The 23584-nt window shown below is 40.1% G+C and overlaps 1 protein-coding gene across 2 annotated transcripts in view; it reads right to left on the bottom strand.

Moving 5' to 3' along the window:
- kcnh1b (potassium voltage-gated channel, subfamily H (eag-related), member 1b) overlaps positions 1-23584 on the bottom strand; it is a 48650-nt gene that overhangs the window by 10073 nt on the left and 14993 nt on the right. For both annotated transcript variants that reach the window (XM_037545097.1, XM_017683778.2), the window contains 3 exons: positions 18040-18239; positions 17385-17637; positions 14652-14848 (listed from right to left, as the gene is read on the bottom strand). In XM_037545097.1, the coding sequence (XP_037400994.1) occupies positions 14652-14848; positions 17385-17637; positions 18040-18239 (650 nt within the window). The remainder of the gene's footprint in view (positions 1-14651; positions 14849-17384; positions 17638-18039; positions 18240-23584) is intronic.

Raw genomic sequence — 23584 nt, 5'->3', positions numbered from 1 at the left:
CCGTTGTTTGGTGTTGCCACAGATAGCCACGTCTCTGTGAGCGCTAAAACGCAGCAGCTCTCAATGTCGCACTGAAACCTAATCTGCCCGTTCAGCTCATCTACTTTGTTCTCCAGCAATTGAACATTTGCAAACAGAACACTCGGAAGCGGAGGGTTTGAAACTCCTTCTCCTTGTCCTGCACAGTATCCTGGTGCTTATGCCCCTCTTGTGTTGGTAAACAAAGAGGCAGAAAAGCTGGCAAGGGTGAGTTTGCATTAAAGTCTGTCCTGTGCGATGATTGGATGTTCAAAAGAGTTTGTCGATCATACTGATTTAAGGGTGCAATTAATTTAAGGTAGCACTAGATTCAAAGTGGCAGTGGATTTAAGGTAGGAGCAGAGTTAAGGTGGAAGTGGATTTAATGTAGGAATGTACTTAAGGTATCAGTAAATTTAAGGTGGCACTGGATTTATTGTAACAATAGATACAAGGTTTCAAGAGAAGGTTTAAGGTGGCAGTGGACATAAGGTGTCAGTGGAGTTAAGGTGGCATTCATCCACCTCACAGGTGTGGCATATCAAGATGCTGATTAGACAGCATGATTATTGCCTTATATTATATGCCAGGTGTGCCTTAGGCTGGCCACAATAAAAGGCCACTCTAAAATGTGCAGTTTTATCACACAGCACAATGCCACAGATGTTGCAAGTTTTGAGGGAGCATGCAATTGGCATGCTGACTGCAGGAATGTACTCCAGAGCTGTTGCCTGTGAATTGAATGTTCATTTCATTACCATAAGCTGTCTCCAAAGGCGTTTCAGAGAATTTGGCAGTACATCCAAACGGCCTCACAACCTCAGACCACCAGCCCAGGACCTCCACATCCAGCATCTTCATCTCCAAGATCGTCTGAGACCATCCACCCGGACAGCTGCTGCAACAAATGGTTTGCATAACCAAAGAATTTCTGCACAAACTGTCAGAAACCATCTCAGGGAAGCTCATCTGCAGCTCATCGGGGTCTCCACCTGAATGCAGTTTGTCATCGTAACCTACTTGAGTGGGCAAATGCTCACATTCGATGGTGTCTGGCACATTGGAGAGGTGTCCTCTTCACAGATGAATCCCAGTTTTCACTGTACAAGGCACACTGCGTTTATGGCGTTGAGTGGTTTGGGTGAGTGGTTTGCTGATGTCAATGTTGTGACCGAGTGGCCCATGGTGGCAGTGGGGATATGGTATGGGCAGGCGTATGTTATGGATAATTAACACAGGTGCATTTTATTGATGGCATTTTGAATGCACAGAGATACCGTGACAAGATCCTGAGGCCCATTGCTGTGCCATTCATCCACGACCATCACCTCATGTTGCAGCATGATAATGCTCGGCCCATGTTGCAAGGATCAGTACCCAATTCCTGAAAGATGAAAACTTCCCAGTTCTTGCATGGCCAGCATTCTCACTGTCATTGTCAATGTCATTGAGCATGTTTGGGATGTTCTGGATCGGCATATGCGACAGCATGTTCCAGTTCCTGCCAACATCCAACACCTTTGCACAGCTATTGAAGAGGAGTGGACCAACATTCCACAGGCCATCAACAACCTGATCAACTCTATGTGAAGGAGATGTGTTGCACTGCGTGAGGCAAATTGTGGTCACACCAGATACTGACTGGTTTTATGACCCCCTGGACCTCCCAAATACAGTAAAACGACACATTTTAGAGTGGCCTTTTATTGTGGCCAGCCTAAGGCACACCTGTGCAATAATCATGCTGTCTAATCAGCATCTTGATATGCCACACCTGTGAGGTGGATGGATTATCTCGGCAAAGGAGAAGTGCTCACTAACACAGATTTAGACACATTTGTGAATATGAGAGAAAAAAGCCTTTTGTTTACATAGAAAAAGTCTTAGATCTTTGAGTTCAGCTCAAGAAAAATGTGAGCAAAACAAAAGTGTTGCGTTTATATTTTTGTTCAGTATAGGTTCTACAGATGATGTAGCAAATAAACTTGATGTAGCAAATAAACTCAAATCAGTATTGTGATGATAGACATCAAACTGTGGTTGGTTAAATTATGGCTGAATAACCAGACCATCAGCACATTCATCCTAAAGCACAAAGCAGAGAAAAAAATGTTAGTTATCTGATGCTGCTTGTAGAAGCTATGTGCTAGTTCCAATGTAAACCATTAAAAAAAACAAAGAAATCTTTACTTTCTACCCTAGCAGCATGGCTAAGGATCTGAAAGGTATCACATGTTTTCACATGTATCACAGTGTTTGCTATGTGATTAATTACTGTTTTCTTGAACCTTCCATGTATGCTCCAAAATAAGGCATCTTAAATCTTATAATTACTGTAAACCTTAGCTGAGCAGATCTTCTCAGAATGATAAAGTGTAAATAATGTAATCAACCAGAAACAACAGGAAAATGTGGTTTAATCTGCTTGTACTACTCTTGCATTGAAAAGCTGACAAAGTTTCAACAGGCTTTGAGAGAAAATGCACTTGAAAAGAAACTGAGTTAAAACTGAAGATGTGACTTTTGAGCCACAAGCAGCCATCCTCTTCCATCTGTTCAACTGCCCATCCCAATCAAACAGCGAGAGATTGTTCAGCCTGTTTGTGTGTTTATGAATGCAGAAATACAGCTCTTTTGTTAATGATGTTTGTGTATTTTGTAACAGATTTACCTCTATTCCAGTAGTTGCATTTTGTGTTTAGTTATGAGGCAATGTCATTTTTTTATCTGGCCCATGGAACAACTCAGCCAAGCTTTGGTAACATCAAGGGTCAGTGCTGGCACATAGGTGTACTTCCTCACGAATTTGCTTATAAACAGTCATTTGATCTTCTAGTGTATGAAGACAAACATCTCAGCTTGCTGTGTTGTAATGACTGAAGAAACACATTAGGCCTGAGGCAGTATTAATAGGGATGCTCATATTTCCCTAACATCTAGGCTGAAGATGATCAAGAGGAGGATCACTTCAGATGATCTGGTAGCAGTTTTTAAGCTCCTGAAATTGTAGGCAGAGGTTACACTTAAGAGCATGTATGAAATGCAAGAGTCAGTGTTTCCAAGATCGTGTGAAAATCTCTTAGTCCAGAACAACAAATTTAAACCTTATTTTTAAAAAGTCAAAATTTAGAACAGATGACTTGTGACAGTGTTCACAGGAGTCTGCATCTCAGTAATTATTCAGAACAACTTTCAAAATCAATGGCCACCACATGCCAATCAGTTGTAACTTATGATCGCTTTCACTGATTCTCATGAAACATGATACTTATACCTTAGAACTGTGCTTCTCAACCTTTCTGAGCCACAGCCCCCCAAAACATAAACTGGGATTGTTTCCTCTCTATATCAACTGACCACTGAAGCACAATACAGCCATCTCTTCACTCTGGCTCTGACTTTGCTGGATACACGGCTGCCTCTGCTGCTCCACCTGGAACTCTGCACCACCTGGAGGTCTGCAGCTGGACCCTTCTCCAATCTGTGGCTCTGCAGTGAGACCCTTCTCACTGAAACAGTACCTGTACTGCGGTGGGCTTCATATCTAGCTGGCTAACTGCATTAGCATTAGCATCGTCCAGTAGACAGTCGTCCAGTTTTTATCTGTCACCTCAACAACAGTCATTCGAATTTGTGATCTCATACCTGGGACTTTATCCTCTAAATATGTGTTTTTCATCCTTGCTTCGCTAGAACAGAGCCCATACTGCTGGGGAGGCTTTCGCTCCCTCTAACACTAGCCCCTCAAGTTCTCTTCCCCCGATTTCAGTCATTATCAACTAAATTTGTGTCAGTAAAACTTCTATTACTCAGAATTGACCCTGTACTTTGGTGAGTAATGTTACAGATGGAAACATGCTAACTAACACTAACCAGTTATGCTGTCCTGGTTAGGAGGTGCCCTCCAACCCTGCCAGCACTCACCATCCTGGACAGAACTGTGATAGCAGTGGAGTCCTGCAAGTTCCTGGGCACAACAATCACCAGGGACCTGAAGTGGGACAGCAACATCAGCTCCATCATCAAAAGAGCCCAGCAGAGTATGTACTTCCTGCGTCAGCTGAGGAAGTTCAACTTGCCCTAGGAGCTGTTGGTGCAGTTCTACACGGCCATCATAGAGTCCGTCATCACCATGTCCATCACAGTGTGGGCGGCTCAGCCACCAAGTATGACCTCCACAGACTGCAGCGCATCATCAGATCTGCAGAGAGTACAATTAGGGTTAAGTTGCCTACACTGCTGGAACTGCATGCCACCAGAACCAGGAAGCATGCAGAGAAGATCTCCACAAACACCTCTCACCCTGGACACCACCTGTTCTAGTTCCTTCCCTCTGTCCAGCGCTTCAGCCAGATGAGGATTAGGACATTCAGGCTACAAAGGAGATTCTTCCCACAAGCCATCACTCTCTTGAACAGTTAAACTATTACACATAAACAATATTACAGCTTCAGCTGCACTTCTACATATACTGGTATATAGTATGAAGTTCAACTCCATCCTCTGGAACTGCCATTTCAAACCAGTTCTAGCATCTTACTTACTGCCATATTACCCCACTTATCTGACTGTCACCTTATTGAATCCCTTTCTCTGCCACTATACACCCTTTAACTGCTGCTGCTCTCAGCCCTTTAGCTTTAGACTCATACTTTATGACTGTGTGTGTGTGTGTGTGTGTGTGTGTGTGTCTCAGTGAGTGATGGTATGCATGTTTTATTATATTTTATCTTGTTATTTTATATTTAATCTTATTCTCTACATGTGAATGCCTGTCTGATACTGTGCACTCTACTGTGATTCTGTACCTGGCCAATACAGTTTGATTCTGATTCGGAGTAGTAGTGCTATTTAACATTAAGAAATTGGTGCTAGATTGAAGCTTTGACATTTATTGAATGGTGGATTTAAAATTATGCGCTGCTGTTGTATATTTGGTGACCATATGAGCAAACTGAACTTTGATTGTTCAGAAGTTTGAAATAATGCAGCAGCATGCGGCGTCGCAATTCTCACATAAACATAGAACCACTACATTGTTACATCACTTAGCTAATGATTAGTGGTGAAAAAAATGGGCTGAGCCCAGATTTTAAGTGTTCCACATGGAACTGTAGCTGTGTGGAAAAGACATTGCAATGGTTACCTTCCATGCTCAGAACCGTTTGGCCCTGCAGTGGAAAACATGCCTATGTTGCAGTGGAATTTGGAAATAGTAACCATATCGCACAGTAACCTTATCACACAACATTGTTACCAAACACACAGAAGAACACACTGCTGGCCATAAATAAAAGAATGGAAATATCTAACAGCTCTTTTGCAACTCAGTCATTCAAACAACACTGCAAATATTCACTTTTTTGTACACTTTGTAATGTGTTACACATAAAAGGTAGCAAAGTTAGCTGCTAAGACAGCTATGTGGCAAAGCTCTGCTACACCCTGTTGCCAACACGCCACTTTGACCTTTTGCATACAGCTCATATTATCAAAAATACAGCCCTATGCTGAAAAAGCCTTTGATAGGGTGGAATGGGGTTATCTGTTCTTCATTTAAGTTTGGTTTTGACTCTAACTTTATTCGTTGGATCCATCTTTTGTACACTGCCCCAACTGCTTCCATCCATACTAACAGTATGAACTCATCACCATTTCCTTTATACCGTGGGATTCCTGCTATCTCCCTCGCTTTTCGACCTGGCGATAGATCTGGCTTCGTAGCCAGGAGAAATATGAGGGCATTGCACATTACAATGTAGTACATAAACTCTCCCTTTATGCAGATGATCTTCTTCTTTACATTTCTAAGCCCACCTCATCCCTTCCACCAATATTAGAAATTCTGAACCAGCCATCTCTCTGGTTATAAATTGAACTTGCAAAAAAGGGAGGTATTTTTTGTTAACACTCTAGCAAATAGAGAAATCTCGGAAATAACCAGGTGGGCCTCCCTTCCATTGTCCCTTACGGGCCGGGTTAGCTTGATTAAAACGGTTACACTTCCTAGATTCTTATATACTTTTCAACATATCTCTGTGGTTATTAATAAATCCTTTTTTGTTAACGTTGATCATCTGCTGAATGCATTTTTATGGAACAACAAATGCACACATTTCAAAAGGTCAGTTCTCCAGCTCTCAAGGTCTGAAGGAGGCTTGGTGCCTAACTTTCGTCACTACTATTGGGCTTGTAATATTCATAAATTACTCTACTGGGCCTATTGGAAAGCACCAAATGGCCTTCCACCTTGGGCTCATATTGAGATCTCATCCTCTCATAGCTCCCTATTTACCATACTTTGTTCCCAGCTGCCCATATCTGTTAACAAAGCTCCTAGAAATCCATTTGTTATCAGTGCTATTAAAATGTGGCTCCAATTTAGGAAACATTTTGGTTTTCATAGTGCCTCAATCCATATGCTCATCTTAAAAAATCACTTGCTTCCTCCATCCTGCTCTGACCTGGCTTTCTGCTTCTGGTCAAGTAAGGGGCTTATTACAGTCCTGGAGTTTTATAAGGATGGGGTCTTTTCATCCTTTTTAGGCGTATCTCCTAGATTTAACTTACCCAATAGTCACCTCTTTCGATTTTTCCAGGCCCAACATTTTGTTCAAAAACTATCCCCCCACTTCCCCAGTTGTCCTCCTGAAACCTATATCGATCAGTTTCTTACTCTTGATTATTCCAAAACCAACTCATATCTATATATAGATATGATATATCTATATATATATAATGTATATAATTTAATTAAATCAATACAGGTAGAACCTACTGAAATGCTTAGAAAATCCTGGGAGGAGAACTTGGGAATTACTATTTCAGATGACCACTGGGCTCACATCCTGGACAGGGTTCATTCTTCATCCATATGTGCTAGACATGGCCTACTGCAGTGTAAGGTGCTCTACAGAGCTCACTTTACTAATGCTAGGCTGGCAAAGCTATTTCTGAACCGAAGTGATGCTTGTGAGAGATGTAAGCAACCTCTGGCTGACCATGCACATGTTTTCTGCACGTGCCCCCAACTTACTAGTTTCTGGTCCAATATATTTGACACTCTCCATCAAGTCCTCAATTGTAATTTAGGCCCTAATCCTTTAACAGCCCTATTTGGCATCACCCCTGATTTGGGCCTCCCTGCAACCTCACATTCTGTTATTGCTTTCACAACCTTGCTGGCCAGATGTGCCATTCTTCTTAAATGGAAACAGGTTGGATTTGGGATATCCTTCAAGTTCAATTATCCATCAAGCTCGAGAATCTAAGATTCTCCCTGAAGGGTTCCTTGAGATAGCGATGCCTAAATATGTGAATTGAGAGGTATTGCCATTTTCTATTTTATTTATTTATTTATTATTTTTATCATTATTGTTACTATTTTATTTATTTATTTTATTTTCTCTTTTTATTTATCTCCTCTTCTGATGTTATTGATATTTGTTCATACGGAAATCTATTATTTACATTTAGTATTATTTACACATTGATTTAGACCACTCTTGTTCTGGTAGATATTCTTTTTATCTCTGTCAGATTCCTAGGAGCAGCTTTAGTGGAAGTAGGTATTCTAAGGGGGTGAGTGGGTTATGGTCTAAGGGTAAGGGGTTGATGCAGAAATTAACTTTTTGTTGTTTTACTTGAAAACTGTAATATGTCTCTGATTCTTCAAAAGTCAATAAAAAGATTTGGAAAAAAAATACAGCCCTATGTATTTTTTTTACAACTTTCCCCTAAGCATACATCCACTACTGGTGTACTATGACATTTCTCAGCAACTGCTTGCCTGATCAACCTTAAATTTTATGTGCCACCAAACAGATTTTTTATGAGTTGCTAATTTGGAAAAGCAACTATAAGAGTTATTTTCATTTAGATAAAGCTACCCATAAAGCATCTAAATTTATGTGTGAATGAAATGTCAATACTAGTATATAAAATGGCAAATTAATATGGCAATATTGCACATCAACATTGCACAAATGAATTGGAATTTAAATGCAAACACAAATACATTACCAGTTTACATATTACATTTTCATATTAATGATACTATGCTTCCATAGTGGTAACAGTGGAAACAATTTTCAAATGCATTGCACAGTGACACTGCTTTTCAGCTTCAAGTTGACAGCAATACCCTGACAGATTTGAGGGTCTTTCCCCATAATGTATGAAGTGTCATTTATATTGTGATAAGCCTGCTGTAATATACAGCCATAACTTTTTCAATTGTGAAGTAAAAACTGTGCATTCATTGGTTTATGAAATTTTGATTTCACCTTCAGCAAAAGATGGTGACAAAACAAAGCACTTGAATTAATATGAAAAGCTGAGAGCAGGGGCGTTGCCTGGGTATGTAAAGATCCGGGGCTCTGCCCAATTAATTTTATATATATATATATATATATATATATATATATATATATATTTTTTTTTTTTTTTTTTTTTTTATATACGTACCCTGATATATAATGTTTAACACTATAATATGGAGTTATATTTTTTTATTCAACAGATTTAAAATTTAACAAAGGATGCACAAATTCTGCAGAATGACTGTTGGTGACCTAAAGATAGTGAGCTTTTACTAAAGGACATGGACCAGGTATATTCCATCAGTAAATCCATTCCTCAATAAAGTATGCAAAACAGTATGTAAACAATGGATTTCATGCAACTGTGTAATAATGTAAACAATTCACTTGTTTCTAAATTGTTCTTTTACCTTTTATGACACATTGAAACAAATTATTGAAAGAAATATTAATAATTATTAGTGCTAAGGGGTCTACACAATTAACACTCTTTAAGAATTACTTATTATCTATCCTGTATGTTTTTGCACAGTCTTTCTTCTCCTAACCTGTTCTTTCTTTAGATCAGTCCAGTCCTGATCAGTTCAGTTCATTTCAGGTCTCTCCACATTTCCTCCCTCTCCACCCTCTCTTCTACCCTGTTAAATAGTAATTCAGGAAAGCATGCTTAAAATAAAGCTGGAAACAATATTTTAAATACAAAAGACTGTGCTAAAACAAACTACATCTGGCATTATTTTGCTAGTCTTCGTACTAAAAACGTGTATTTTATTAATAATGTGTTTATTAGGCATTGTTTTCCATACCGCTTGTATTGTCTTCTCCCATCTCCTCTCCTGTTCTCTCCTCTTTCCTCTCCTGTTGTCTGTTCTCTTCTCCTCTGCTCTCCTTTCCTGTTGTCTATTCTCATCTCCTCTCCTGTTCTCTCCTCTCCTCTCCTCTCCAGGTCTCTGTTCTCCTGTCCTCTGCTCTGCTCTCCTCTCCTGTTGTCTGTTAGCTAACTAATTCCGAAGCTGACTAGTGACAAGCTGCATTTTATTAAGCACACAGTGGGTTTGATCTGTGTGTTTTGATTCGGAGACGTGTGTTTTTAACCAGCTATCAGATAGCTCCACAAACAATGTCATCACAGTTTACATAGTTAACTACCGTTACCTTTCTCCTTGAAAAAACGCCGTAAATCCATTTTCTTTCACCGTCAGCTACCTGCAACCTGCTGCCAAAAATGGCTAGAGCACATGTGCGCTCCCCCACGGGGGTGGGGGTGGGCTCTCCTCCGCGCCCGCAAAACCAGCAAGCTGATTGGCTGTTTCTCCTGAAAGGCGGAACTTTATCCTTGAAGCGGCACTATGATTGGCGTTAAGAGATTTCCTATTCTCACAGCAGCATTGGCCTCCTCATTAATAGTACAGCTGAGCGAAAAGGTTCGAGGCTACTGGATAATCATTCGGGGCTGAAGCCCCGGAAGCCCACCCCAGGCGACGCCCCTGGCTGAGAGCACTACTTATTATGTTGACAGACCAAGCTATTCACCTAAATGGCTACAGCCATCAATTTTTGTAATTTGCATTTTTGTAATTTGTTTATTTTTCAGGTTTTTGGTGAAATTTATACCTGAAAAGCAGTGAAAATATACAGGCATGGACCACAGCGTAAAATTAGATTTACAAAAACATATCAGCGAAACCTGTCAACATTTGAATGCCTCTACATTTGCGACTTTCAGAAGACCACATGGATCTACACACATTACATAAAATTATGTAGGCACCCTGTCTAATCAGAGGGTTCACCTAATTACCTCCACACCACTGCTGCATTAAATCAAGCATATAACCTTGCAATCTCCATAGATTAACAGTGGCAGTAGTCTCATGAATCTGGATTTACATGATGCCAGGAGAACATTATCTGCCAAACTATGAAGTTTAGTAGAGGGGGAATAAAGGTCTGGGGCTTTTTTTCATGGTTTGGGCTGGGCCAATTCAAATAGCTAATACAATGGCATACTAGAAAACTGTGTACTTTCAACTTTGCGGCAGTTTCCTGTTTCAGCGTGATGATCCCATGAACCAAGTGAGGTTCATAAAAAAAGTTTGCTGATCTTGATATTGTAGAACATGACTGGTCTGCACAGAGCCCTGACCTCAACCTCATCAAACAACTTTGTGATGAAGTGGAGAGCAACAGTGAGCTAAGCCTAACTGACCAGCATCAATGACTGAATGTACTAATGCCCTTGTTGCTGAATGGAAGTCATGTTACCAAAATCTAGTGGAAAGCCTTCCCAGAAGAGTTGGAGGCTTTTTATAGTAGCAAAGATGCAACCAACTCTCCGCAGTTTTGGAGTATGATGTATCTGGAAATGAGAGGTTGAATCGGCATATATGATGATATGATGTTCAGCTGTTCACATTTTTGCCAATGTAGTGTACAACAAACATCACTTTGAATTGGCAGCTATCCCTGTCTTGGGGCTCTCAACAGTTGCATATCCTTAATGTCATCAGGTTTTGAAGAAATAGAAGAGAAAGAGAAAGTATTTTGAGTGGAGTAAAACACGTCATGCTGTTGTGTCTAGTCAGCCTCTGCACAAGCCAAGTCAGGGTCATGTACTTTGCTGAATATTGCACATTGAAGCAGACCCACACATACATACACGCACTGCAGTCCTCACCACAAATCAATAACGAACAAGCAAGAGGGATGATAGAGTGTGGAGGGATAGAAATGAAGCAGTGAGAGACAGACATATGCAAGGTGGAAAATATGAGATATAAAAATGGAAGGCAGTAAGAGTCCAGAGCTAAATCTACAGTCAAATGGAAATAATATAAGGAAAAGATGGAGAACAGGTTGGGGAAAGAAAGGGAATAGAGACGAGGACTGGTAGACTGCGTAGAGGGATCCAGATAACATGGAGGTAGAGGTTAATTAGCGAGAAGAAAGACTGATGATAACATATCAATATGAAGAACCCACTGCTCGGCCTAAGATAGAGGGGAGCCACTACATTCAGCAGCATGTTAAAGGCTCAACTTTTTCAGCCGTAACATAATAGTCCACAGTTGCAGGAGAACCAGAAAATCAATACCACTGTGTGCTACGCAATCTGTGCTGCTGTGTTGATTTCTGAAGGTCATCCATACCCAACATTCCTTGTCCTGCTGCTGGGAATCAGAGAAGCTTGCAGGTTCATGAAGGGAAATCAATATGCCCAGCGGAATCACCAGGATCCTTTGTGGTGATACAGCTGCTTTAACTGTCTGCAAATGCTTTCTCTGAGAAACTAAATTCAATTAGGGAAATCATACAAACAGTGGAATTGACAAGGTGCCATACAGTGATACAACTGCTTTAACTATGTGTAACTATATCCTATTTGGACATTTTGGACATTTATCCTATTTGGATATTTGTGTGTGGGGAGGGAGAGAGGTCTGGGTGTACTTTCGTGTCATTATGTGTTTGTTTGTGGCATTACATTGTCAATCAGCCAAAGGCCTAATTTTTGCTCTGATAGTCAACTTATTAAAGAAATTATGTTCAAAACTTGAACAAAGGGTGGGAAAATTATAAAAGTATCATGATAATGAAAACTTTAAAAGATGATTCTATAGTATCACAACTTGTGGCATTACCAGTATCATTATTAACAGTGGCATTATTGGCTGATAGCAGCAATGACAATTATCATCTCTTTTGATTGTCACCAATGTGATTTGAACTTGCAATCTCCTGACGTTAAAGCAAACCATTAGACGCTCAAACACTGTGCCAACAACTCACAACAGCGCTACAGATTGAAGTGGTGAATATGTACACAAAACACCATCATGGTAAGTAATATAAAAACTAGTTATGCATTGGCATACTGGTATCGGGTATCAGGCTGATACCACACTCACCTACTTGTACTCATACTCACTGATACCCTTTGTGAAGCAAGCCGAGTGTATAGTGCCACAAACAGTGCCAAGTGTACAATGAAACAAACCCAGTGAAGGAAGATCTGCTCACACAGAGAAGTGTTATCAGCTTCATGGCAACTAGACACTAGACTTCAAGTCACTGAACATTCCGCCTTGGCAGACATCCACCAGGAACACATTGTATGATTTTAGTTTTAAACAAACAAAACAAACAAAAACTACCACAATCGCATTTCACGCTCAGGGTTTCTGCTTAGTACTCCGTGAGAAATGTGTTATTTTGAATGAAACAGCTTTATTTGTTCATGGACAGAGCTGTCTGTAAAGGCAGCGTTTCATATAGCCTGTCAACCAGACTGAGCGTTTCCGTGGAGTGTAATGCTATATCTGTATGTGATGGTCTATTCAAACATAAAGTGAGTCACTAAAGAACAAGATTTTTAAAATCACACAGTGTATATCTGGTTTTAGAGGACAACAAAAGACCCTGAGAAGACGTAAAATTCCACACGTGAGCTCCTCGGATGCATTAGCCTCGGCCACTTAAGCCACAGCATTACAGAGACTGTGGTTGAAAGAGACAGTTGAGGAACAAAACTGTGAATCATACTTTACTTACAGCTGTAACTACTTACATACTTTACTTTGAGAAGTGCTTTTCTGAAAGCTCACTCTTCTCCACTGCAACACTGCTCAAAAGCAAATAATGTTCTCTATTTAAAGTCAGCTAAATTGTTATTATTTAACTCTTAAGGTACACTGAATTCTGAGTAGGTAATTCATTACGATATTGGTATCAGTGAGTACTAAAAATCCTATCCCCCTCCTTTCCCCCCCCACTAACATACAGTGAGCGTTCACCCAAGGCATAAGTATAACTAACTCACTATGATTAGCTTCTTGGAAAGCAGAGAGGATAATGCCATTGTTTCTCCGCTAAGGGGCTTATAGAAGCTTTCCTTATCCAAAACAAACACTGCTATTAACTTGATGACAACATAACCCAACAATGACACAACTGAAGTGAGCCAAGTATTCTTGCCTACCCACACAAATGAAAGAAGTGTTTTTTTCCTCTTACACTTTTTACATGTGTGAAATACATTATAAAAAAGACAGGTAATAAGCTTTTATAAACTATGCTTCAGGACAGTGTGGTGCTTGACAAAATATCAGGTTTAAGGTCAGGCAGGGGTTTGTTTTCCAATGAGTATTTTTTTATTTTAAATGATTTCTTTTTTATTTGAGTGATTTTTTGGCAAGTTACAGCCATGTAAATTTTGTGTACAGTAACATTTTGTCCCAGCATGACATTTTTTGTTGATTAACTTGTACACATAGTAACGTGCAAATCACTGTAAAATGGTGTCTGTGATCCACGTCATCAAGTCAGGCCTGGTCAAGTTGGCTTGGGTTCAGCTTTCAGTTTCATGCCTTTGCAGACTTTTAAGTCACTCACAAATTCTATAATTTCACTACAGATGGAGCAGCTTGGCTAGGTTTGACTGATGACCAGCCATTATAGCAATTAAAGGGCTAACTGAACTAGAATGCCCTTGAGATGTGAGTATGCCAAAATAGTGTTTCAGAGCAACTGGATAGTTTATGATCAGATGGAATGTTACTGAGAATAAGGAATTTCTTGAAATTTTCAAGAAACACTTTATATTCTTTATATACTTACAAAAACATGCTCTATAAACTGCAAAAAGGCTGACAGTAAAAGCCCACTCAGTATTCCATGTACTAGAATCACAACAGCAAGAATGGTTCATAGGATTTCCAACTAAGTCAGAAAAACTCTTTACCCTTCTTTCCCCCCACAGATGAAGGATCTTCCAGCTCAGTGGGCACAGCTCAGTGTTTAAAAAATCTCACCATGAAAACTGCTGACACGGAGGAAGGACACATGAATTTCAATTAAGCTGGAGCCAGTAAGACACAAGCCCTGATGCTGAGCACAGCTGACAAAGCACTGTGAGAAAAGACAATAACCTGAGATGATTTCTGTTCACAAGAGAAAACTTACAGTATGTCTTTAGGTTTTGTTATAATAGCAGGACAACACATTTTCCAGCAACGAATTCAGTGCTCAGAGGGAACATGCACTAGATAAAGCAATCAAATGCTAAAGCAGCCTCTAGATTAAATGAATGTCTGATTACTCATTTTTAAAGATGAAGTAACATCACAATTTTATCACTACAATTATAGAGCAGCACAGAAAGTGTCCCATTCCAGTGGTGGTCTAACTCTGTCATGTTTCCACACTTCCTTTAAAAATACAGAAAGGGCATACAAAGGGTTGAACTACAGAAGAAGCAATTAGATCTGATTACTACTAATGAACCAGGCCCCAGTTTACAAAGCCTTGACTCACCCTCTTCCTCAGATTGTAGGTCAGCACCAGGTTCCGTGAGAAGTGGTTAGAGAAGGCTGTGTAGAACTCCAGAACTTTCTGTAAGGCATCACGTTTGATGATATGGAGATCACAGTAGGTTAATGCTCGTACATTCGCACAGGCCTGTGCTAAATTCACTTCTTTCCAGAACACATCTCCAAACACATCACCCTTTCCTGAGAGAGACAGAGAGAGAGAGAGAGAGAGACAGAGAGACTGAGAGAGAGGTTCAATCCTGCTGTTACCTTCATGCATAAGTGCAAATGTTTCATGGATCATGAGAAAGTAAATGTATACTAAAGGTCAGCTCAGCAAGGTTTAGATTAAGAATTTTCCCCTTGTAACAAAATGAAACATAGCTCATGTTTATAAATGAGATTAAAAGTTAAAAGTACTGGAGCATGTAACAAAATCAAGTGCTTGATTGAAAGCAGTGGAAGAAGAGCTTTTATTCAATTCTGCAATGTTTTTCACTGTAAATTGTCCTTTGTAAGTGGTTTTGTATTAAACAGTACTGCTACAGACCTCTAGAACACACTCAGGAATGAGGATACCAGCTTCATCTCACAAAATGAGCCTTTTCATTTCAATATCAACACACTTGTGCTATTACTAAAAATATATAGGCCTATACTTTTCCCACAAGCAGCCTTAAAGCCTCTGGATGGTCTTTACTGGTTTGCACAGCCAATAAGGACCTGTGTCAGCTGGCTTTAATGAACAAGCTCTCTTCTCACTTTGGTGAACTCATTGGACTGTAGAGTACACAGTAATTAGGTGCACAACCACAAACTCCTGGCATAACTATTAAGAGCCTGGCCCTCTGCATATCAATATGAAACTCCCCAGTGTTCCCAGCTGGCAACAGGGCCACTGGGGTAAAACTCCAATTGAATTCATCAAAAGCTGATGAGGCACACACAGCAATGAGAATAGAAAGCCATAGATATTCATTGTCCAAGTCCAAGTACATTGGGTCAATTGTTTTTGTTCCACAGTGGGGAAAGCCCATTCATTTCTTAAAGCACCAAAACACGTAAGAAATTCACATTTTTGCCAAATACCACTTACTAACATTTATCAATTCACTTTTTATCTCATTCAGTTTTTCAGCAAGCAATGACAGAATAATAACCCCACAATATTAATGTAGCAAGGAAAGAGTTTCCATGTAAGGGGTACAAGCTGACCCCATATAGGGCAACGGAAAAAACAATTCCAGCAGTGGCTCAGGGGTATCGTAAGCTCATTTTCCTTTTCCGACTATCATTTTAGTGATAGTGAATCAAACTACTGCTTATCTACTAACAGGAAGAACAATCAGAGCACAGCTTACATGAAGCAGGCCACCACGGATTCCCTTATTATGATTATTTGCCTCCAGGCAATCAGAGTCTCAGTCATAGTAATTCTAATCTGGAACCAGAGGCCAATTTTCCTAAAGGGACTGCATTGAAGAGTTTAACCTCTAAATACTTTCGATTAATTCAAGAGCAAATGGATGCAATAATGAGTATGAGTCAGCTGTATGAGGCCGGGTGCTGCTTTGAACCCCTGGGAGGTACAATGCAATAATGCACTCAACTATGAAGAATAGTGTGAATTCCAAACATAGAGCATTTTTTCCAGTGCAGCTTGAACATTTCATTATGCATTTAAGAGACCCTTATTTTTCCAATACCAGATTGCAGCTAAAAGAAGTGTAGTTGTATTTTATGCATTCAATATATAATAATTGTATGTTATTTAGAAAACAGCACAAATATCCATTTTCTAGACAATGGAAACATTTCTTTCAGAGACAGGAATTACCTCATCTCAAGAAGCTATGGAAAAGTAACTAAGCATCAAAGCACAGCACAGCACTGCTGCACTTTCTTATGTGTGTAAAACAGAGTTACAGGGAAAAGGACAAGATGCCTAAAGAGACTTTCTGAAGTGTGTCTAATAAAGGGCAAAAAAAAAGGCTCTCATTTGCTTTGTTTCCACTGAGGTTAGCAGCTGACTCCCTGTTTTTAAAGGCTCTTGATTTAAGTGGACCTAAGATGTTGATTGGTACACCTGGCCCATCAATGCTGCACCTCGCGAGTGATGTATTGAATAGTTTCACAGCCAAAATCTAGGACACAGTAAGAGAGAGTGTTTCAAGTGTTGCAGTATAAAGTTAAAATTAGCATATACTTAGGACACCTGTACAATGAGTTCTGCTAGCACTTATATGCACTTTTAGGTGTCTTGTCTGAAAATAAGGGGCAGTTGTGGGCTGGGGCAGTCGTGGGCTGGAGGTTAGGGAACTAGCCTTATGAACGGAAGGTTGCCGGTTTGATACCCTCGGCTGATAGCCCATGACTGAAGTGCCCTTGAGCCAGGCACCTAACCCCCAATTGCTCCCTGGACACCGTGCATAGGGCTGCCTGCTGCTCTGGGCAAGTGTGCTCATTGCCCTCTAGTGTGTGTGTTCACTAGTGTGCATGTATGTGGGTGTTTTACTACACAGATGGGTTACATGCAGAGGTCTGATTTCACAGTGTGCAAACACAGTGACAAATGGTTATAAATGAACATTCACTAAAAAAAAAAAAAAAACAAAGAAATATTTAAATCCAAATTAAATGTCATCACCATTGTTTATAACTGTTTATATGTCAATCACATGAGTAGTCAACAAAATTATGTATGGCATGAGCGGTCATTTCAAATAATTGAACTTACCCAAAATGGCAACCACCTCATCATCCTGAATGACCTCCAAGGATCCAGATACGACAAAGCACAGGCTGTCCACGCTTTCCCCTGCATGGTAGATGAGGTCCCCTGGAGCGCTATGGATGGTCTGGAACTCCATGGCAAGAGCTCTCAAGCAACCGTCACTGGCTAAGCGGAATGCAGGATGCTCTTTGAACACCTTTCTGTTGAGGTGGACACAAATGTCCGCTCGCATATCCTTTGGGCAGATTTGTAATACCTGAAGAAAAATAGAGAACAGAGGCTTTACCTCCAAAGAATCTCTGTTGGCTGTCTTTTCTGTCATTCTTTTGCAATGAGGTGCCTAAGAGTTATATATATGGCTTAAGTCAGACTTGGCTTATAATCCTTGGCTAGAATTGAAGCCTCCCTAAAAAGAATATCTGAACACGTGCCAAGTCTCTTGCTTGTCATGATTTTTATTTCGTTGGAAGTCTTACATAACATTCTTAGTGTGATTTCCAACATGTAAAGCACATTTATCATAACACTACGGATGTTATTGCAATGAGAGTATGAATGACCCCATGTGACATTTCTAGTGAGCAATGAAGACAGGCTTCTTGCACACAGATTAATGTCTCTGGACAGCTAAACTGCAGCTGTGCTCAGCACCAGGTACCTTGTCAGTGTCGATTCCCCTGGACATGGACCAAGTGGAAACAATGTAATCCATGACCCTCTCACTCAGCCCATTAGGGACCTGGTAGAGCTTTAAAAAATCTCTCACACTGTTCAGCATCTCATGGTAGCGGTTAGTGTTAGCATACATCTGCTGGAAGATGGTGGTAACATTACCAAAGATGGTGGCGTACAGAAGAGCTGCAAAGACACAAACAAATAATGTTAAGAGACCAAAAATAAAGGCATGTTCATGCATTTTGCTGCTGTTGGAACAAAACCTCATGTCTCGAAAATAGTAACTTTACAGGAAAATGAAAAAACATACTGTACTTATAATGTAAGTCAATGGAACCAGACTTTTTCACAAGTCATTTTGGGTCATTTTCTTTGGTTTGCTCATCATGAAATTTATACACAATAAAGAGCATAAAAAGGAAGGTTCAAATTATGCCAAAACTGAAAATTGACAAAAAGTGATTTGCAATAGTGATTAAGTTAATTCTGCATTTAACCCATCTGTGAAGTGAAACACCACATACACACACTAGGGGGCAGTGAGCACACTTGCTCGGAGTGGTGGGCAGCCCTATCCCCGGCACCCAGGGGGCAGTTGGGGGTTAGGTGTCTTGCTCAAGGACACCTCAGTCATGGACTGTCGGCACTGGGGATCAAACCGGCAACCTTCCGGTCACAGGGCCAGTTCCCTAACCTCCAGCCCACGACTGCCCCCTTTGCTTGTAGTAACAAGTAAAACAGAAATAATATTATCACATAATATTCCCTCACTTAGGTTGCTGGTAAAGCACTAAACAAATCTTGAATGAAACTAAATTTAAGCTCAGTCATAGCTCTATATTCATAGAGGGCCATTCTAAATTTATTATTCTAAAGGTTGAAAATTCTGTGACAAATTTGATAAAACTGTGAACTGAGCTATAGCTAGCACTATTATACTTATTCAACTTTTCTCTGCATTTCTCTACCAAATACCCATTAAAGAAATTTTGGCAACCACAGCCCCCTGTCCATTAGCTATCAAGCAAACTTCTCTGTGCTCAAATGTGGTCTCTGAAACCTCTCACCTTACCATCAGCCGCCCTGCTGAGTATTCAGCAGTGGCCACACAGATCGATTCAATCTCTGACAATTAGTCCCCCAAGTCAGCGCTTTTTCACAGGTATATCATCCTCTGTCCCCTTCAGGTATGCCTCTCCCCACCAGAGGTGATACAAATCAATTCTAACTCTGCCAATACCAATGACAGATGATACTGCTAGATCCAATCTCAAGTGAAGTGTGATGCCTACCCTGCTTTCATGCAGTGGACAAATCGTTTGGCTACATCCAACCTGGCGCCTTCCTTGATACTATGGAGGACAGCACACACCCTTGCTGGTGTTGAATCGCAAAAAAAGGTGCTTGTGTGTTTTAGTCACAGTGTGGAATTAATGAAACTCCATGTGGACATTAAGTACTTACCAGATAGATGGACAAAGGATAGGGTCTTTCAGGGCAACAAATTGAAGCAAAGCTTTAGCATAGCCATGCAGTGAGCAAACAGCTGAGAACACCGAAAATAACAGATGCATAGGGCACTGTTGATTTGATCCCAAAATGCTGCTAATAGCAGCAACCACAATGGATGCAAAAGATTCAAAGACTGTGAGGCTATGCTACAATATTACCACTGCTAGTATTATTTCTGATGTCTCTCCTGGTTGGTACAGTCCAGAACATTCACTGTTTTGACTTTTATAATATGCAAGTGCCAAAGTCACTCTCTGTAATTTAGTCTGGCAGCAAGGATCACATTTAACCCAACCGTGACTTGAGTGCAGTCAGGCATTGCAATCTAGATTGGATTATGAGTCTTTTTCTCCCACAGTAGGCACAGCATCCCTGTAGGGACAGCATTACTTGTACTGTTGCTCAAAATGATTAGTTCTTCAAATCAAGGGTGCTCTGTGGCAAGGCTATTTTGTTGCAAGCCTCGGCTACCAGCCTAAATGATCTGTATTCACCAAGCCGATTTGATTTCTTTTGATTCCAATCTTGAACATCTTACAGTCTGGTTACCTGATGAATTCAATTACAAGAGTCTATTTCCCAGCAGGATAAGACTTTAAAGCTAAGTGGCAAATTCAATCTTCTTGAAGAGATAGATTTGATCGGTAACCTGCTTTCTGCCTAGGGAAGAGTTTTCTAGATAAGACTCTATAAATAAACAAATGCAGTCTGTATGATCGCTTCTCCCTCGAAACTTGGACCACAGTGTTGTACAATCTCACATGAGGTAGTGGAAATGAAAGCTGTCAGGCATGGCCATAAAAACCTGTATGTGACCAAAAGCTGAAGAAAGGAACATTTCAGTTCCTGGCTGTAAGCAAAACTGAGAGGCATCTGTTGAAATTCAACAATAGCTTTACAACCACAAGGCTCAAATTATGATGCAATTGCAACTTTTAACCACAATGGAGGGTCTTGAGTACTTGCATAATATACTGTCTGTGGTGGGTTTATTTTACATGAGGCATTTTACTGAGTCATTTTACTGAGGCATTGTGATGCTCTTTAACATAGAGTTTAAGAACAATCGGAAAACGTTTCTATCTGATTACACTAAGTGTTCTCTGGGGCAAAGGTGATCTGCAATTGTTGCACTACAAAAAAAGCTCTGAGAGGGAGTACACGCACACACACCTGTACTTTGGTGAGAACGTACTCCCCACAAAGCCATCAAAATGAAAGTTCCACCAGTTCTTCACAGTTTCACAAACACGCTGTCATTCTGGGAGTGTTCATTGTGAAAACTGAAATGGGATTCAATCTCAGTGCCTCATCATAATTTTATCAGACTTCAAATGTGTTAGCATTTCCTCTCATATTCTCAAACAAGAGCAACACTGTTTAAAGACCTTACAGCTGAAATGAAAGGCTTACATCCAACATGCCTCACAACAGGTTGTATTAGATCGTCACAGCTCTGATCCATATTTAGCGGCCTGTCAGAGCAAACTCTCAGAGACGCTCATCAGCATAGGTCCCTGCAGGGCAGTCTGAGTTCAGCAGCATTTTAGAGCTCCTGCTCAACAACACATGGATGCAGGCCAGTTTGCAGCTCTGTATGACCGGGTGTTTTTCACTGTGCAGCAGAGAATGCTTGATGCCAGAGGTGTACATGGCAGTACATGGCACTATGATGCTGTTGTGTCTGATTGGCCATTAGATCAGAAGCAGGCAAAGAACAATTAGCGACATGTGTTTGTTGTGGGTAGGCCAACAAGTAGGCTTTAGACCAGAGCATACTGACCAACAACCTCCAACATATACCAACTTTCGTTGTTGGCAGCTGTTTTAGAATGCAGAAAAAAATTATAAACAACATGAACCAGTGAGAATTTTATAACATTGTTTTGTTACTAAAAGCACTTCAGGAATAAAATCTGTTAACAAAATCTTCATGAGACAGATTCAGAAATCTGCTCTAGAATAAAGAAAAGTTTTCTAGATACGCCTGCTTCTTTCAAAGACATTGATGAGGAGGGATTAGGGTAACGTTACAACGGGCCCAAGTTTGGCCAGAACCATTTTTGGGACTCCCAGCATTCGCAAAAAACATTTGGATTTGTTGCTGTTTATTGGGTTACTGTGGTCTGGCCTTTACATACAAAGTAAAACGGTCACTGGGGTGTTGACTGAGTCATTACTGAAGTCTGCTGGAATCATGTTACAGAAATCATGACTACATAGACAGGGATTACAATACACTTTGAACTGCTGTTACAGTTACTTTTAAAGTACATGTTTTAAAACCGCATAAAAACATTTTCATTTCAAGTGTAATATATCAACTACTTCACGAACAGCAAATTACATCACTTGCCTTATCTCTACAGATTTATTGTTACAATTAATTAACGGTCTCTGTGAGCTCACTGAGTTGTAGTGAAGTGTTTGAAGCGTAACCAGCCAAGTCTCGTGGGTGCTGAGAAGCAGAGGATGTTATACAGGCAGACACCGAGTGAAAGCGAATAACAGACAGCACTGAGACTGAGACCCTAGCCAGCCTGTTAGAGCCTGTCATCAGCCTCTCTCTCTCTCTCCCCAGCCATGTCACACACCTGAGGACAAGGCAGACCTGGAGCCAGCAAATATGTATAATGTTGGGAAGAAGACTTTAAAAGTGTAATTTAGTACCGATTACAAATTACATGACTAAAATGTAATCAGTATCATAAACTTTCAGAAAAAGGGTATGTTCTAAATAGCCTCAAATGTGGTCATTTGATTTCAAAAATTTTAATTCCTCAGAAGTTTTACTCTCCTGTGCTTCTTTCTCTCAAACTTACAGTTAATTAAGCTAATTGTTATCAGGCTATATGCAGCGCTAGAATTTTTATTTATTTTGAAAGATTATGTAAACAGCAGAAGATTCAGTCCAAATGATCATTCTACACTTATGAGACCTAAAAAGTGTTTAAAGTGTTGTAACATAAATGTTCACATTTAGTTTTAAATGTGTCTATGGCCAGTGCAACAATTTGCACATCTGAGTGCTTATGCTGACTTGCATGGTGAAAAAGCTGCTTGTGCCACAGTTTATTCTGCTTTCTTAACCTGCTGTGTCATCATCTATGTAGCTAGGTTTTTTTCTGTAAATATAAAGACTATACAAAAATCACACTAAACTGCAGAACTATTAAAACTAATATAGGCTAAATAATATATCTCAGATGATTTTACATAACCATAACAATACTAGCGACCTGTCCAGAGTGTGTCCTGCCTTTCGCCCGAAGACTGCTGGGATAGGCGCCAGCACCCCCCGCGACCCTGATGGAGAAGCGGCTTAAAAAATGGATGGATGGATGGATGGATGGATAACAATACTAGCTAATAGCTAACCATTTGGAATATTTGAATGTGTTGCATTAAACTTCTTATATTTCTTACTGATTTTATTTATGGATTTTAAAAGTATAACATACTGTAACAACCCAAAAGCCCACACCAGAGGCTTTAATTAGAATTGATATGTGGACAGTTAGGGGTAGACACAATGAGGTCTCAAAGTATTCAATGAGAGATTTCCAATACAAATAAAAATGGTCTGCTGATCCATGTCAAGTGAATTTAATTTTCTCTAACTTCAAGAAAAACATCATGTCTTCAAACCAGGACTTGAAAAAGAAGGTCTGTATGATTTTCAAAATAACAATATTTTATGCCTGGCTATAATGAAGCTTAAATACTGCACTCTTTTCCCACACTGCAAAAGAGGAATCTATAACAGATGGAGGGAATCAAACCTGTCAAGTATCAAGAAAATCATGTTTCAAGCAACTTCTGCATGTAGTTATATGAATGTTTCACTTGCTGCTGACCAGCTTTAGGTGCCAGCAGAAAGTCACAGTAAAGAAACAGGTGACCGGAAAATTTTGGGCTTGGCCTGTATTCGCTTACTGACATTCAACAGTTCAGTCGCAGTGGCCTGCTTCTGCTGCTCCCATTACTGGCCTACTGCTATATTATTCACACATATA

This window comes from Pygocentrus nattereri, chromosome 15 (assembly GCF_015220715.1).
Source record: "Pygocentrus nattereri isolate fPygNat1 chromosome 15, fPygNat1.pri, whole genome shotgun sequence".
Lineage (NCBI taxonomy): Eukaryota > Metazoa > Chordata > Actinopteri > Characiformes > Serrasalmidae > Pygocentrus > Pygocentrus nattereri.
This window is presented reverse-complemented; position numbering and strand designations above follow the sequence as displayed.